This window comes from Euprymna scolopes, chromosome 10, assembly GCF_053919585.1.
Source record: "Euprymna scolopes isolate OS-2025 chromosome 10, ASM5391958v1, whole genome shotgun sequence".
Classification (NCBI taxonomy): Eukaryota; Metazoa; Mollusca; class Cephalopoda; order Sepiida; family Sepiolidae; genus Euprymna; species Euprymna scolopes.
The window spans coordinates 93,239,130-93,257,631 of record NC_136491.1 but is presented as its reverse complement, the minus strand read 5'-3'; the positions used below and the strand labels follow the sequence as shown (position 1 = coordinate 93,257,631).

At 28.5% G+C, this 18,502-nt stretch overlaps 1 protein-coding gene across 2 annotated transcripts in view; it reads right to left on the bottom strand.

Moving 5' to 3' along the window:
* The window catches only part of LOC145286136 (uncharacterized), a 539,596-nt gene that overhangs the window by 58,168 nt on the left and 462,926 nt on the right, over positions 1–18,502 (bottom strand). The window contains exon 30 of one of the 2 annotated variants that reach the window (XM_080134856.1): positions 7,975–8,058. The exons of the other annotated variant lie outside the window; for it this stretch is intronic. Within the exon in view, the coding sequence (XP_079990982.1) occupies positions 7,975–8,058 (84 nt within the window). The remainder of the gene's footprint in view (positions 1–7,974; positions 8,059–18,502) is intronic. 2 annotated transcript variants of the gene reach the window in all.

Genomic DNA, 18,502 nt, shown 5'->3' with positions numbered 1-18,502 from the left:
CACTTGAAATTTACATATATTTGCTTGTAAGTACATGAAGATAATAAAATCAAACCTTCATTTAGCCACAGAATTTCCAGTTATATTAATTTCCATAATTCCAAGTTCAAATATGCATAAAAGAAGAATGAAGCACAAATATTTTTATAAGCTTAATAAAAATAAAATTATTTTCTTATATGTTAATTTTATTAAAATGCATGTCATATTTTGATATAATGCTAACATATAAACACAGAACTGATCTAAGATTTTGAGAGAGGATTTCCCTCCCTCTTTAAAACTTTCAGAATCTTAGATCATGCATAGAAGTAAATAAAAAAAACAAAAAATACATGATATATATATAAAAGTTATGTAATGGTGGTGGGAGACATTCATTTACCAAGATGAAGTAATGACATGCTTCAGGAAATATTGACTCAGTTTTTTTTTTTATATATATATTTGTGATATAAAAATTATGTTTTAAAACAATGTTTATAATTAATTGAACCTACTACTTAACATTGCCTGGAATTTTTAATTCACTTTCAATTTTTTTTTTTTTCTGTCTAACTATAAAAAAAGATTCAAATATTTAAATTGCTTACAAGTAAACCAAAATACATTGTTGTTAATTTAATTTTGTAATAAGTTTACACAGAATTAAAAACAAAAATTTTATTTTATGCTATTGCATTTTTAATTTCAATAAATAATAAGTCAATGATAAATTTTAGAAATATTAATTCTTAGTCACAAGGAAAAGCATTTGAAGTTGTTTTATAATTGTTATTAATATAGATTTTTTTTTTGTATAATTGAACTAATTTATGCTCAACTTACAATAATAAAAAATACACAATATATTACTTAAAACTTCATATTTATAAATAATTTTGTAACCTAGAACATTCTTAAATATTTAAATTCAACAACTATTCATAATAAATTTCTTTAATTGGTTTTAAAGAAGAAAGAAAACACATAATTAAATTATTTAATACAAGTTAGCATTTAAAGGTCATTATTTGGAGTAATTTCTATTCAATTTTGCAAGTTAGAATGTAAACCTCAGGATCTTGGATCATGCATAGAAGAAGACTGAGAAGTGTGCCGATTTAAAGTGGTCTAAAAAGTTATTTATAGGAATGCAATTGATGCAGTTTGAAGTAAAAAAAAAAAAAAAAAAAAAAAAAAAAAATGTGTTACGAACAGGAAAAAAAATCTGATTATGTGAAATCGTGAAATTAAATACGCGTTTCTCAGAAGCATGCAACAAGGGATGTATGACATGCATGAACTAATCAAAATGTCTGGCGTGGGATCTTTTTTTAGGATTCATTACCAAATTATGTCAAAATTTTTAATATGTACATGGGTAAAAAAAAAAAAATTAAATATATATATATATATATATATATATAAAATAGAATATGTGATAGAATCATTTTCATAATAATGCTAGAATAACCATTTAGTTTAACTGAATGCTTATTTTATTTTTTAGCATTAACACTTTCTCTGATGAGCTCAAATGAGGGTGAAACTCAAGCCTTAGACTACCATTTTGTTGGCTTTTATGACTTATGTGAGCTGCAACGTTGACTAAATATATATATATATATATATATATATATATATGGGTGTGTGTGTGTGTGTGTGGAATTTACTTAAATAATTGTATGAATGAAAATGTTTTTTAAACAGTAGATATGAAACAGTTATATATTTTGAGTACTAGTAACATAACACTATTGAGCTCTTAGCCCACTTTTGTGTAAATGTAATTGAATTTAAACTACACACGCACACACACATTTTCTTATAAGGTGCCCCCCCCACACACACACACACATCATGTAATATTCTAACTGAATTATTTACATGTTTTTGAATCTTTTTCAAATAATGATTGTTGCCATTTTCACAATGTTGTGTCACTGGTCTTCGCTCGATGCCTTTCACAATAATTACAACATCTGGAAACTTTGAATTGAAAGTTATGAATCATAAAAGGCACGTGAAGAATTCCATGTAGTACAACGGCCAAAAAATGGTGTGAGATGTTGGCAACCAAGATGTGCAAAAAAAAAAAAAATTAAAAATCAGCTTGGAAATGTCAAATACTTATCTGAAACTGAACGAGACAAAACAAATATGGAAATTTTGTACAGATGACAATAAAAAATTGACTTAAAATGTTAAGCTCTATAATTGCAGTCAATTTAAAAAAGAAAACTTGACACCAATAACTTCAGCATTAAAAAAAATCTGCAACCCTGTTTACTAAAATTTCCTGCATTAACATCCCTTGTTTTATGGCTCATGAACCCTATAGATCATTTTGTATCGTATAATTTACCTGATAATCAATTGGAGAATGTAAAAAACAGAACTATTATTAAAACTTATCGCAAGAAAAATGCTTAGCAACAAAAACAGAATGCAATTTAAATTACATTATCTGAGTACAAAAAAAAATGTCTTAAGTTACAGCAGTTTTTCTACATTTTATCATAGCTGCACCTATCCTACTCAGCATTTCCTAGGAGTAAAAGAGAGCGGAAAAAAAAACTTATTTACCAAGAAACTGGAATTAGTTTTAACAATTTTAATTTCATAATTAAATTATTTTGTGAAATAAAAATTTTCAAAAAGTACTTGATTCTAGTTGATTAATAGAGAAAAAATAATATTGCTTAATGTGGAGGTAACATACAAAACAAGCTTGAAGTAGCATAATTCATTATATAGCTTTTGAAGAATTCAAGGAAAAGAACTCAGCATGATTGTATACAAAAGTTCTCTTTTAATCCGTTTTGGTGAGTAAGAAAAAATATCTCCACTAACAATTTTCTTAATCAGAAAAAGTATTTTCAGGAAAAAAAATAGTTCTGCTAATAATTTTGGAAGGAAAAAATGAAATAGGATAGCCCAAATCATATATAAGATCGGTTGTTATTTAGACTTGACTTTGAAAATCTGACAAGATAACTTTATATGCAACATTTTAGAGTTTTGATTATCAAAAATTGCCAGGAGATTGATTAAAATAAAAAGATGACTAAAAAGGCCTAATAAATAAATGCTGATATTTCTAAAAAAATTAAAAACTAGTCAGTTGTCTGCTTATCAAAGACACATGTGGTCAAGCATTGGTGCAATATTATACTGCTTAATTTGTATAGATCAATAACAAAATAATTGTTTGAACCATTTCATTGGAAAAAGTTTGCCATATACAGAAAACCTCATTCTTTAAAAACAAGTCAATGGTATAACAAGGACAGATTAATTTCTTTCAATGCTTTAAACTAATCGATGGGTCATTTTTATTATATTTTAGCAGCAAATTACAAATTGAAAATACATTTTAGCTTCCAAATTCATGCAAAAAAAAAATCAGAGGTTGGTGAAAATAGTTTTGCACTTTTAAATATTCAGATTTTGGTTACCTTTTTCACCTTGTAAAACACTAAGTATAATTTCTATTTTGTTCACAATTCTAATAAACGTCCAATTTCACATTTAGATTAGTGAAGCAGTCAGTATAAAAATAGAAATAAAAAACTATCTTTATGTAATTCAAACAGGGCAGCATTTCTATAAATATGTGATGCCATGCTCTACCTAAAGTGTGTTGAAAGATATCTCCATTAAATCACAAGTGTTTAATGATTTCAGTGAAAATACCTTTTTCAAATATATCTGTGCAAATTTGATGTGCTTTTTAGAAAAAACTAAACATCTGCTACATGACTATACCATGCTTTTATTCCCCTTATAATCATCATATGCAAATGCATTCAATTGCTTTTCAAATACACTTTCGCGTATGCATAATCACATACTATTCACCATCCAACTTTTTGAAATGTTGGACCAGTTTTGCATTCTCATGCACAACAAACATCTCCCAAAATCAAGATAAATGCTAACATTTTAGAAAATATATAAAATGCCTAAGAACGGATTCTTGAATCATACTTCAGTGGCATTAATTTTTATTGTACCTGTAGTCTTCTTCGTAAAACAGAACAATAGACTGTTGTTAAAGGAATAAGGATATATCACAGAAAATATTGATTTTAAAAGATATCAAAAATAATTTTATAAAAAGGAGATATTGCAATGACCTGTCTGAGAATGGAAAAATCAATTTCAGATAAGATCCTAAAACAATTCACAAAAAATATTTGCTCTCAATATGACATTTTAGTTGGACATCAATCTACATGGAGAAAATGAAGAGTAATACATATGTTCAACTTATTTTGAAATATATTATAGTAAAATGATCACAGATATGTCTTAAGCTTTGAGTATTTTATATAAACATAAAATGCAGTTTAAATTTCTAGGTATACTCAGTTCAACATATCGCAGATTGCATAAGCAGATTTACTGCTGGAAATTTCACAACTACAAACAAGGATTCAACTACATAAAAGTGAAAAATCAAGAAAACCCCAACTTTAATTGTTCAATAGAAAACAGGGATAATCAGCTGTTTACCATGTAGCCGTCAAAGATTTAAAAACAGACAGCTGTTAAATTAATGGCTCTCCAGTGGAAAATACTACTTCCTCAATAACAAAATCTAGACAAATCCAGTTACTATTTAACTAATATATATATTACTAAATAAATATGTATAATATTACTTTTTAGAACTATTCTGTGATATGTTAGGATGTAAAACCAAAAATATATAGTATAATTACAAAATAAGCAGAGTATTCAATTTATTGTGTAAGAGCATATTTTTGTTCACAAGACAGAATATAATGGTATGCTACACTATCAAAACATTGAAGAATTTGCTACATTCGGTATCTTTACTCTTACAAGCAGATCATCCTTTTTCAACTCATTTAATGTAGAAGCAAGTTGGATTCATACTTGTATATCTTTAGATCTTTAGAATTTTGTATATAAAGATCAACTGCTTTTAAAAAGTATATTATAGCCTCTATATTTGCAATGGTTCCATCATTGTACCTTTTCTGTACAAAATTTCAATTTCAGGAGCCAGATTAATTCATTTAGTAAAAATGTATTTGTGTGTGTAGTTTGACACATACGGCACATTGATTGGTGTTTATCTTCAAGCAAGTGGAAATGTATAATCTTTGCATTGCCTCTGCAAAGTTCGGACAACACTACTTCCTCTTTTCAGATTTTTCATGAGCAATTTTTTACATTCTCCTATTGTAGCTTTGATCGCTAAGAGTTTTTTTTATGCATACTAACACTCCAACATTGTTGTTGGATATACTTGTTGATCTTCATTTTTAAGTTGATATAAGGAATCATAAATATTTCCTTTTGCTTGCAGATTTCTTGGAGGCAAATAATTGTGGAACGATCTTGTTTAAGTACTAAAAACAATTCATTAAGATTTGCTTTTAAACTGCAGCAATTCCATTGAATTATTTTTTTGCCCATGGTTTATAGTTTTATCGGGGACGGGGTCACTTTTTCCTCAGAATTTTGATCTGCTATATTCATCATTTCTAGCACCTGAAACCAGTTTTGTATCAGGTTTATTTTGTTTTTGAGATGACCCCCACCTCCACCTTGCAAGTTAATCCTTATATGAAGATGCTCTACTCGAGTCTTTTCAGATCACTATATTTTTTTCTAGTGGATTCATTGGTATTTATTTTGGTTGTCTTGAACTGTGGTTGGGCATCTTGGATGGAAATAACCAGTTGAGTGGGAGGCACAGCGTTCTTTTGCTTTCTTGGTTTCATTTCATGTTTCCTAACCTTTGTTTTTGATTCCTCAAATTCTGTTTAATTCTTTCGAGAAATCTTGGCCTGTCTCCTGATCCAAGTAGTAGCAATCTTTGTAAAAGAATTTTATATTTAGCACCCACCTTCACGATTGGTCATCAGGGTTACCACTTGAGTATATGTTACCTCTGCTTGTGGCTTCAGTCACATTTCTTACTTCCAGGAAAATATGTTCCAAGTGTATTTGAGGATCAATATTTCCTTTTCCACCTCGCACAAATTTTGGCACAAACCAGGTGGTCATTACTAGTTTCCACATTCATGACTTCCTTACCACTTGTCCATAGAATGGTCAAGGTCTCTTTCTCCACACTTTCCATGGCCATTTTATTCATTACACTTGCTTTTGTGATGTGCATACTTCTGGCAGATTAGGGATATATTGCTTAACCATATTAATCATTTATTCGACCTTCATGTTAGGTGGAATGATTATCAACGGTCATCATATACATATCTGTATTATTTTATTATCCCTCTTTATGGAGATTCGTTTTACATTAGTCATTCCAAATGATTTTAGCTTTTCTAAAAGACACAAGGAGAGCTCTTAGCTTTTTACCATTCCTTTGGAATTGTTTAAATGATGTGGATATGTAGTTACTTTTTTGTTGACTGTGAAACATTTTCATTGGCCAATTTTTCTTTTACATTTTTTGACTTTATGTTTGCTGAAATGACTCAATTACAAAATCAGATAATGTTATTAGTTGAACTTCTTCTAAGGCTTCCACTACAATGAAAATCTTGGAAATCTTCCTTGGTCATTTTCTTCCTCTCATTCTAAGCTAATATCTTGATGCACTCTTTTAGTGTTCTATTAAGAGCCATAAGTTTTATTTTTAATATTCCCTATTCTTGTTTCCTATTGAACAGAAAGTCCACTTTCACTAAAAGTCTAGGGAAATGATTGGCAAGACAGGCCTACAGGAATGATATACTCAGTCTGATTGTGATCACAAACACTCATGTCTTGTCAATTTTGTTACCCATGTATATAGCAAAAAGTCAAGGGCTGCATAGCCATGTTGCAGTCATTTATCTTTCAGATTGATTGACCCTTGTTACCACGTTCTAGCACTTTTAAACTGGAGTAGGTATTGATAACTATGAAGTTAATTAATTTAAATATTTTAAACAATTGGGATAACTGATGAATGACTACAAGGGTAAGACATGACTGGCCAATTGATTGCATCAAGCCTCTCTGACCTTCCATCTAGCCAAAGTAAGAGCTAAAGGAAAGTTCTGCAAGTCACATGGCCATTTATGCAACAGAGTCACAGACTGCTAATCCAACAGGATTCTATCCTAAGACATCAGGAATCACCACCAATGGTCTACAGGTGGCCCCTACAGGTCTTATCTCTCTACATGAGGTTGCAGTGGATGAATTCTAGGCCCAGTCAACAGCTGAGTTTCTAGTGTTTCAATGAAACCAAAAAATATTGATGTAAAATCAAACTAATGTGTAGTGTCAATTGACAGACGATGTATTACTGTTTTTATATATATATAGAGAATATTGAAATGATGAAAAAAAAAAGTATATCTAAATATACAGTTACAGGGATGAATTGTTTGATTCATAAAAACAGTGAAAAACAAAGCATTTAAAATTTGTTTTATAACAAGGAGCAAAAAGTTGTTCTATTTAACTAGATTCCATGTAAAACTATATTTCAATCAGAATTAAGATGTAGATGAAAAAAAAAAAGCATTTTAGATGCAGATGTCAGGATTAAAAAAAAAGTCTAATTGCACATTCTTGCATTATAAAATATAGATAGACACAAATGTACAAACACACCCGCACACACACACATTGTTGACACCCGCAGAGGCATGTCAATAAAAGTTCTAATGCTAGGTTACTGAAAAGACTGATAAGAATATCAAGCCAAATAAGTAAAGATCAACTACAGAAAAGCCATGCAAAGAAAGATTTCTAATAACTGTACTAAACACCCCTGTTACTAAAGACTGAATATAAAACCTATATCCTACATTTATACAAGAAAAGCAAACAAAAAACAAACTTGGGCAGATAGGAGAATATCAAATGTGAGCGAGACCCAGAGACAGACTTGGTTAGGTCAAGAGAAGGAGAGGGAGGGAAGAGTCGTTTGTTAGTTGTCGGATACAGATTAGCAAGCGCAGCATAGTGATAAGGCTCTCGAGCAAGACATACCATGGATGCTTGAATGGCAGGGGTTGACCCCACAGGAACAGGATTCTTAGAAACCGCTGCAACGCTGGCCCGTCGCTTTGCTGTCTGAAAACATAGGCCAGCTAGAGGTTTACGATAGGCACAGAACATTATACAAGTTATGCTGACTGTCCTCTAAGTGTTACATACCAGTAGAAGGAGTTATGAATTTACTTAGAATGACAAGAGCGGGTAAGAAGAAATCAAATAGAAAAACAAAAAGGTATTTTCCTAAAATATGTTAAAATAATTTTTTTTTTTTTTAATACATATAAACATTAAAAAAAAAATAACAAAAAAAAAAAAGCATACACACACACACACACATTACAATGAACATACATATAAACAGAACCAACATTACCTACCTCAAAACCCATCAACCACGATGGGCCCAGGCCTGATGCGGGCCCCTTGCAAGTGATGATTTCAGCAGCATTCTGAGGTCTCCTTAATTATATTTTTTACCCTCTTACTTAAAACATCAAATAAAATATAGAGCCACTTTTAACAGCAATTTTTTTTTTTTTTTAAACAAAAAAACCTTATTGTACATGTGTACTGATTTTACTGAAATTTCATCAACCTTCAACTTTTTAGAAAAATCAGTATGTTAAATTTAAAAACTTGTATCCATATATAATTTCTTTAATACCAAAAAATTAATTAAAATTGGATAATTTTCTGATTTTTGGTGATTGAGAAAAAAAAAAGAAAACAGATTGGTTTGTTTATAAAGAATAGTTTCCTAATGTGCTTCCATATCACAGACATCAGAGAAGAGAATGCATCCTTAGCATTGCATATAAACAAACAAAATAGCTAAATATAATTTAACTACAACAGAAATCCAATCGATACATGAAGAACCCATGAAAAAAACAAATACAAAAACGAGAAACTTGCAATTATAAATCAAATAAAAAATAGCTGTGCATGTTTCTCAGTCAATATGAAGACTAAGTACAAATATTTTTTTAAAACATATCCACTCAACTATACACCTTTGTATTTTCAAGTGGTTTAAATAAAACACTATTATTTGAAAATATAGATATCAGCTTCTCTCAACATATTTGGGCAGAACACATACACACTATTGTTATTGTGTTTATAATCGTCTTTATTCACCAATGCAGTAGAGAGGCAATAATCAATACTTTGCAGCGACTTGCAATTTTAGCCTACTGACCCCGGTCAAAGATTGCAAGTCATGAGAAAATGAGATACTATAATATTTTGATTTCAATTTTTTCAACTTGTTCTTTATTTAACATTCTATAAAAGCAACATCCACTTCTTTTAATAAGTATAGACACATAACATAACGGATAAAGGCATTGAGTACAATCAATTTTAAGTGCGCTTCAACGCTCACTACAGACGATACTAAAAATTTAAAATTTCATAACACTTCTACCCAGTCATGGCTGACAGAATGAGAACACTCAACCCCTGTGATGACAATGTTCAAAATTCCGTATAGATTCCCATGTTGAACAAGCTGCACCTAAAGAAAGTCAGAGGTTACGTCAGTCAAAATGTAGTGAGAATAACATCCCAGATGAGAAGAGTAGTTCAAATGATACAAATGATATGAAGTCCTTTAAAATATTACAGTCTCAAAACTCGTTATGCAGAGTTGATCACTCTTCACACAAGAAAATGGTGTTCGATTAAGAAAATAGTTTCTAATCAAATAAAGTTACTGATATAAAAGAAAAACTGCTATTTAATTTGTAGTGATAAAATGTATCCATCATAAACCAATTTATTTTGAATAAGTATACAAACATAAAAGAAGTAAACAGACACTTATCTATCTCTCTCTCTCTCTCTCTATATATATATATATATATATATATATATATATATATATATATATATATATATATATATATATATATAAATAAAGTGATGGTTGTGTAGTTCCAACGAGAGAAAAATGTATATTTAAAAGAGTGTAGCCATCAACAATGGTGGGTTTTTTAGCCTTTTATCATATTTTTTATTTTAAAATATTTTTATAATGCATTTCAAGCTTTGGTTCGCTTTCTTCAGATATTCTTGTGAAAAGTTTTTATTTCAAAATGGGAGTTTGAAATGTTATTTTTACATCTGCTGATACTAAATGTGTTTTCACTCTGAAAAACACATTTAGTATCAGCAGATGTAAAAATAATATCGCAAACTCCCATTTTGAAATAAAAACTTTTCACAAGAATATCTGAAGAAAGCGAACCAAAGCTTGAAATGCATTATAAAAATATTTTAAAATAAAAAATATGATAAAAGGCTAAAAAAAACCCAATTGTTGATGGCTACACTCTTTTATTTATATATATATATATATATATATATATATATATATATATATATATAAGTGACCTGTCTGTTTAAGGAACGGTCTCTACCAAATTAATTTGTCAATTTTTCAACTAGACTTGGAATTCGATATATAGGGCATTTGAACCTGTAGAAAAAAAATTCAATCTGTTTTTAGCTGGTAAAAATAGTTGCTAAAGGGTCAAAATTGGAGAAAAAAAATTAGAACTTGACAGGAGTAAGTCAATTAAACATGTTATTCATACGCATGCACAAATACATATAATAAAAATGCTAAAGATATGAATATAAGTTTTTATGTGTATGGATTTAGATCAGATGATAAAAAATAATGCTAGAAAACTAGAAGTTTTGGTTTCGATTCTAACTGATGGCACCCAAGTCTGTCTATCTATATATATATAACTTGAAATCACTACTATATTAAGTACAATATAATAATCAATGGAGTATTGATTCTATAATAATAAATGAGATCTGCATTAATTAAAATATCAAATATTTATGTGTATTTTACAATTGGGCAACACCAGGCAACCTGCTAGTTATCATTAATAATTAAGATTTGTCTGAAGGTTCTAATAGACATAAATAGACAATTATTTTCTCTGATGAATTGAACAATCACTTGCTTAACAATAGAAAGTAGAACCCCTAAGTTTGCAGCAATTTGACGATTAAGATTACCTTCAGAATAACCTATTATATGAATTCTCTGTAAACAAGAATTTTAATGCCTCTTTTTACAGGCGACTGAAGACTGCCTGTTAATTTAATATTCCTTTGACACTTCCTTTTCAGAGAAAGCCAATTCAACCCACCTAAAGTGAATGCTGTACAACAAACAAACAATGCCTTTGTCCTGCATCATACTTAAATTGTTATATATGAAAAACAAAAACTGGCAATGCATAAAATAATGTTTCAAACTTTTACTATTTCTTTTTACAGCTGTAAAGTGTCCGTCAACAAAGGGGGCAGAAACTTTAAACATAAATGATTTTTGTGGCGTGTCTATTTGCTGCTTTCATGTCTGATCTGAATTTACTGCAAGTACAGCTTCTACCTCTGTTTTCTCCTTATAGGCAGAACTTTCCTTCTTTCATGTGGATAATATCAAACTGAATTTTCATTAACAGTTTACTTCCAACAACTTCCCATTTATAGGAGATGTCACAAGATTTCTTTTGCAAAAGCTGCATAGTTTGTTTTTAATCTAATGTCAATAAACACTTGCCATAAATCATCCTCATAAGGCATTAATCTTTATCCTTCAATGGCTCTTAGCCTTCTGAAGTGATAACTTACCAGTAAAAAAAAAAAAAAAAAAAAAAAATGAAAAATGAGATGCTTTATAGAAAATAATTTTAAAAATTCCTCTAATATGAGAATTTGTGATATTGGAAATGATCCTAACAAGCGAATAAATTTTAAAAAAGTTATTTTTAAATGAATGAATACGGGGAAGAAAGTTTAGCATTCACATACTCCGTACACAACATTAATATCAAAAAGTCTGTCACCAATGATTTATGTTCAACAAAGCACATCTCTAAAATTGTCAAGACCAAGAATATGATAGCATCACTTGGCAAGATGCTTGTTAGCCACTCTCCAATATCTATTAAAACCATGTACAGCTATACTGTGGCCATATTTAGAATTTGTATTATCAATCTGAACCCTCTCTACTGCTCAGGACATTGCCCATTTAAAAACTATTCAGAGAAGTGCAAGCAAGCAAATACCCCCATCAAACACCTGCCATACTTTGAATACCTTGCTTTTAATTCAAGCTTCACTGTTTAGCAACTGACTTAATAAACAGCAATGGAATTATTAAACATTTCGCCAGTAACAACATAGAATGCCTTATTGATACCCATGTGCCCAACATGTGGACACACCTTCAAAGTCAGGAAACGGCACAGCTCATATGACTTTCGGAAACCTTTTTTTTTCATCCTCATCGTTGCTGAAGCATGAAATAAAGCCTACATCAGATATCGACTGCCAAGATATTGTATCCTTTAAAATTATCATGCTTTCTGAAATTTATCAAAAGCACATCTGATACCCCCTTCTGTCATACACACTTCGTGAGTTGTAGTGCAACGGAATACTGTACACAATAATTTCATTATTTAAATGGTTAAAATAAACTTCTTAAATTTTTCATTTCTTTCAATAAATTACAGAATTTGGGAAATAAGATTTATCTGGATTTTAATAAAATTTCCGAAAAATGTGTTCATGATGCTGCAGTCTATTCTAAACAAAAATAGCATGGATGCAATTTGGAATTTGACTATATCATAAGTAAAATTTTAAAATAAAAATAAAAACTTTTATGAAAATACAGATTTTAAGAATTTGATCATCGAGCCATGCATACAAAAAAAAAATATTTATTTAAAAAATAAGGCTCTTTTTTCAAGGCGATTGTATCGTTAAGAAACACCTTCGATTCATTAAAATATTGAGGCAAATATTTTATGGGATGAATAAGAAAATAGTCAAATACTTTTAAGTTAATTTTTTTTTTTTTTTAAATCACCGAATATGAAGAGAACAAATTTGTGAACAATTTACAGAGTTATTGAAAAAGAATGAAAACAATTAAGATACAAAAAATAAATAAATAAAAATTGGCATCAATTTACTTTACAGCATAGGTTTTAATATTTTTAAATTAGTAATTTATCAAGAATTATTAGACAAAATATACATTTAATCAACCAAGAAGAAACAAAAATGTTTATAATTTCATCAACCAATATTCACTCAGTAATATACAAACATATACTAGTCTTAAATTATCTTCCAACTTTGTAGTAAAATAATGTTAAATGAACAAAAGGATTATTATCTATATGGCAGAAAATTCGATTAAAATCGAAATGTAATTCTAAAAGCAAATAGCAATACTCACTTCTACTTTACTTCTAATTTGGTTTCTCCTTTTACTTATTTGAATCATGGAATTTCATTTTAACAAATTATTTTTTAAGTTAAATTTAATTATTATGGTATCATATGACCATTAAACTAATTGGACCAAAGTATAAAACTATAACTAATTTGGTTAAGTTGCTATTGTCTTAATCTCTATTTATAAAAATGTTAAAACATAAGAATTTGCTATGAATTTTAAAACCAGTTTAAATTACTCGCTATTCAACAGTTCAAATTCTGTTCAAATTTTGAAGAATCACAAAGTTACACTTTTTGTTTTCAACTATTAAAAGACTATAATTGACTTATGAAGAAATAGAAATGTATTCTGAGTGATTTAATTTTGTAAGTTATTTTTTATATGAATTTTAAAATTGTTCTATTTTATGCTATTGCATTTTTTATTTCAATAAATATTCGAGTAATAGTAAATTTAAAAAATAAGGAAAAAAGTGCAAACCACATAGATACTAAAAACACACCTACAGACAGATGAAAATTGGTCACACAATTTTATTAATATAGAACTATCATTTTTGTAAACAAAATAAGCATTTTTACATGTCCATATGAGATTGCAGAAGATTAAAGAATTGTACAAATATTTCAAATTTTGAGCTTGAATTTCTAAAACTATTGTAAAACAGATCATTTTAATGTATGGCTAAAACTTAAAAATATACATACATATCAAAAAATTTACAAACACATGACTGCTACCAACACATAACTCCAGTTTTGTTCAAAACTATTTCATCATAAACACAGTACAAGTCAAAAAATATTGTTCATTTTTCTAGTTTGAATACTTTTTCTAATACAAGAGCAAAACAAAACTTTTTACCTTATTTGGTGGGCGATCAAGACGTGAAAAATCGTGAAAAGACACGAAACAAGAAAATAAAAGTAATGTTTAAAAGAACCTATGAAACAAAACTAAAAGCATGAAACAATAAGAAATGCAGCCAATTCCAAAAATGGCATCACTAAGGTCACATAGATAAGCTATAATAAATAATTGCATAAAAGAATTCTGCTACAAATTAATTTCAAATAAAAATTGCTCTAACTAGGACATATCATGCTGCCTTGCAGATGGAAGGCCACATTGACTAATAACAAAGAGGTCTCCTTATAAAGAACCTCAACTACTTACTACAAGCAATCACAACAGATTCCCCATCACACCTACCAGTTTAAAAGAAACATACATTCAGAGATAGTTCTGGAATATATTTGAAATTAAATATTCAATCACAGGCATAAATTGTATACAATAATAACAGTAACAATAATAAAAGTCTTCATGTCCACTATGATGAAGCTTTTAAAACTGGCATGGATGATTCATTGAGAATATCAATTTTTTTTAAAACTAATGAAAACAGAATAAAGAGAATATCTTTGGCATCTAAGAAAGCTTAAGAAAAAAAGTATCGCAAAAATAAAACATAAAGCATATATATATTATTTCATTTTTTTTTTTTTTTTGTGAAGTTTAATAATTTTATCAACAGAGGTTTGCTTTTGAATCTTTCCTATGAAAAATGTTGCATGGAAAATTTTTGTGAAATCAAACCATGTTAAACAGGTAACACACTTTTGAATATATTTATATTAGCTTATTAGCTAAATTGGATATATTTATATTAGCTTATTAGCTAAATTGGATCATGTTAACACGTCACGTTTTTGCATATGTTGAGGTTTTAATGCACATGCACACAAAAAGGTCAACACATTAAAAAATGTGCAATCTGTTAACACTGTCTGATTTCATTATAATTATTAATGAAGCACTTTTTATAACAAAAATTAAAAGGCAAATCTGTGCTGATAAAATTATTGCACTTAACACAAAAGTAACACCCTAATGCATATATATAAAACATGCACATAGTAAAATTTACTTTGCATTGAGAATCATAAAAATAATAAAGTAAGGGACCTTTAAATAATATTCAAGCTCTTAATGAAAAGTCGTATAATAAATACTCCAATGCCACATCCACCAAACCATCAAATCTACTAAACTTTGCATTATTTAAAATCGCTACTTAAGATTTTTGCTTATAAGTTTGTAAAAAATTAAGTTATCAAAAATTAAAATCGATATTTAAAAAAAAGATAAATCATGAACATATACAACAAAATCTATATTATAATTAGCAAACATAAAGACGATATTCATTATTATAACATTTAAAATAAAGGACCAGTCACTGAATGGAACATTCATGGTATTGTAGCTTTTGTTAAATACACTATCTCAGAAATCCTAAACCCACAGTCAATGCTATCAAAGCATTGAAATTACTAGGAGGTCGTTAGAAGGGATAGCTTTCAATGTTCCAGAGACCTCCTTTAATAACAAAATAAAAAAACAAAATCTTACTGGGCATATGCATCAATCTGGTTCAAACTTTCACTCTTTTGAAAATTGATATATTAAATTTGGAAACTTCTATTTCTTATAAAAGATATAATTTATTGAATAAAAGCTGAAAAATCAATTAAAACTGAATGTTTTTGGTAATAAAAATATATCCATCATTTGTACTATTTAAAATTGTTAGGTTTTTGAATATCTCGATTTTTTCAGGCATTTAAAAAATGGAATATTTACAAGTAAATATAAAATTTATTTTTATAAAAAAATAAATAAATTACATAAAACAAGTCTTTATACATTATAATCTACAAGTCCAATCATTTGTTGTCTGAAACATTGGAAAATGTGCAACTGGGAGAAAAAAAAAAGCAGGAGATAATCTACACTAATCTTAGGATTAAAAGATTTTTACCAAATATCTTTGCTTTTGTTAAAAACAAAAAATATCTTAAGCTTATGTATTGAAATTCGATCCACAATTTTTAATACATATAATTTAAAAAGACAAAAGGTCTGATATGTTAATATAATAATTTTGATGGTTGTAAGTATAAAATATTTTTGGGCAATAAAAAGATCATATAAAAGGCTAAATTAAATTATTCAAAATATAAATTGTATTAAAAAAAACAAAAAAAACTTGTTTATTGCAACAGCAATGTCTTTGGCTCATCATTACAGTGAAAGCAAAATCAAATTGTTTATATATATATATATATATATATATATATATATATATATATATATATATATATATATATATATATATATATATACACACACACACACACACATATACACAATGAGCTTTGTTGCTAGTCTTTAATTAAACTTCTGAAAACCTACAAAAACTGAACCTAAATATTTGCTAAAGCTAAAACACAAAGGAAATTAGGAAAATCAGAAACAGACATTCATGTGAACAACAAAGATGGTGATGCAATAAAGCACTAATAATCAATATGTCAACAAGATGCGTTTCACAAAAAAAAAAAAAAAAAAAAAAGAGAGACATGAAAGTAAATGCTACCAAGCTAATAGTTCGTTACTAGAGTTTTCTATAAAATTTTCTTTTTCTTGTTAGAAATTTGCTACACCTTGAACCATCAAGTATTGATTGGGGAGGGTGGTGGTGCAAAGTCTCGTCTCTTGTACATACAAAGAATGGAAATATGGACTGATGGAAACAGGGGAAAAAAAGCATGAACAGATATTCCAGATAAAATAATCTCTTCAATAAGATGAAGTGAACAGATGTGCAGCATTCATACATCGAAGAGTGATGCGAGAAACTGCAACACTGTGAAAATCATGTAAAAAGAAAGACTCAACCGTCCATCTTGAATGAACTGAAAATATCAGTGGTTTTTTTTCTGATTACTTGAAATATTTTCTATATTGTCAAGCAAATATTCCCCTATCTTAAACCAAATAAAGAAAATTTTAGTTTAAATTACAGATTGGAATCTCAAACTAATATGACAATTTAGAACTGATATTTTGAAGGCATTATATTTTCAATATATGTTGTATAAATTGAGATTTTGTTCATCTGTCTGTTTATCATTTACATTTTTTTTAAAAAACATAATACATTGTCTATTTTGAAATACCTGATCTCAACTACGTTTAGAAACGCTGCATTAATACTAAATAGTTTCCAACAATTAAAACGGATGCCGTGACCAGAAATTGAACCCTTGAGATCTTCAGTCTAAGGTTCTACCAACTGACCTATTTGGACTTTATTATAAAGCTTAAAACATTACCTTAAAATAATTATAGCTTTCGCATGACATGATAGATTTACAATTTTAGTCATGTTTCAAAGCATGAACTCAAACATAAGCAATAATGAAAAGTAAATAAATAAATAGGTTAAAATTATTAGATTAAGACAAGATTAAGGACCTCAATCAACCAAGAAAAATAAAAAGACAGATTTTGTATATATAAAAATATATGGTTTGGTCTTGGCACATACACATAACCTCTGTAAACAAATATAAAATGACAGATTTGTTTGAATTTAGAGTGGCTTATATATATATATATACACACACAAAACTTTTTAATAAAACTATTTAAATCAAATGCAAGATAAGTGTTTAATGTAAGGAACAAAACATTTCAACAAAATACATTAAAATTAATGGATTTATTTTTTTGTTTCTAAATAAAGATGTCAATCCAGAGTGCCTCATTTTGGAGAGCTTGTTTCTTCCAAAATGAGAGGCTGTGGATTACAATAACAGGTTTTTGCTTTATTCAAAAAATAAAATGCTGGCCATTAAAAAGTTTGGTTTACATAGTTTTATTAAAAAAATTTGGTTTAAAATGTGATAGAATACCTACTAAAGACTTACCTTTAAAAAGTTGATTTTTAGGGGGATTCAGGTCTGTTTTGAACAAATATCACATTTGAAATTGTTGCCGATGTATTCAATTCTTGCACGCGCACAAAAATAAATATGGCGACCAGTGAATACAATAGGAAATACATTGGATAATAAAGGCTTTAATATCATAAAAATTACCTGTTGCCAACAATTTTAAATGTGATATTCATTCAAAACAAACCTGAATATCCCTAAAACTCAACTTTTAAAAAGCAAATCTTTCATTGGTACTCTGACCCACAACGTTTAATAAAACTATTTAAACCAAACATTTTACTGGCCAACATTTTATTTTCTCAATAAGAAAAAAACCCCGCTTTTCCAGTGTCCCGGTTTTGGGAGGAATAAGCTCCCTCAAAATGAATCACTTTGGATTGATATTTTTATTTAAAAATAAAAAAAAAATATTTTGTTCCTT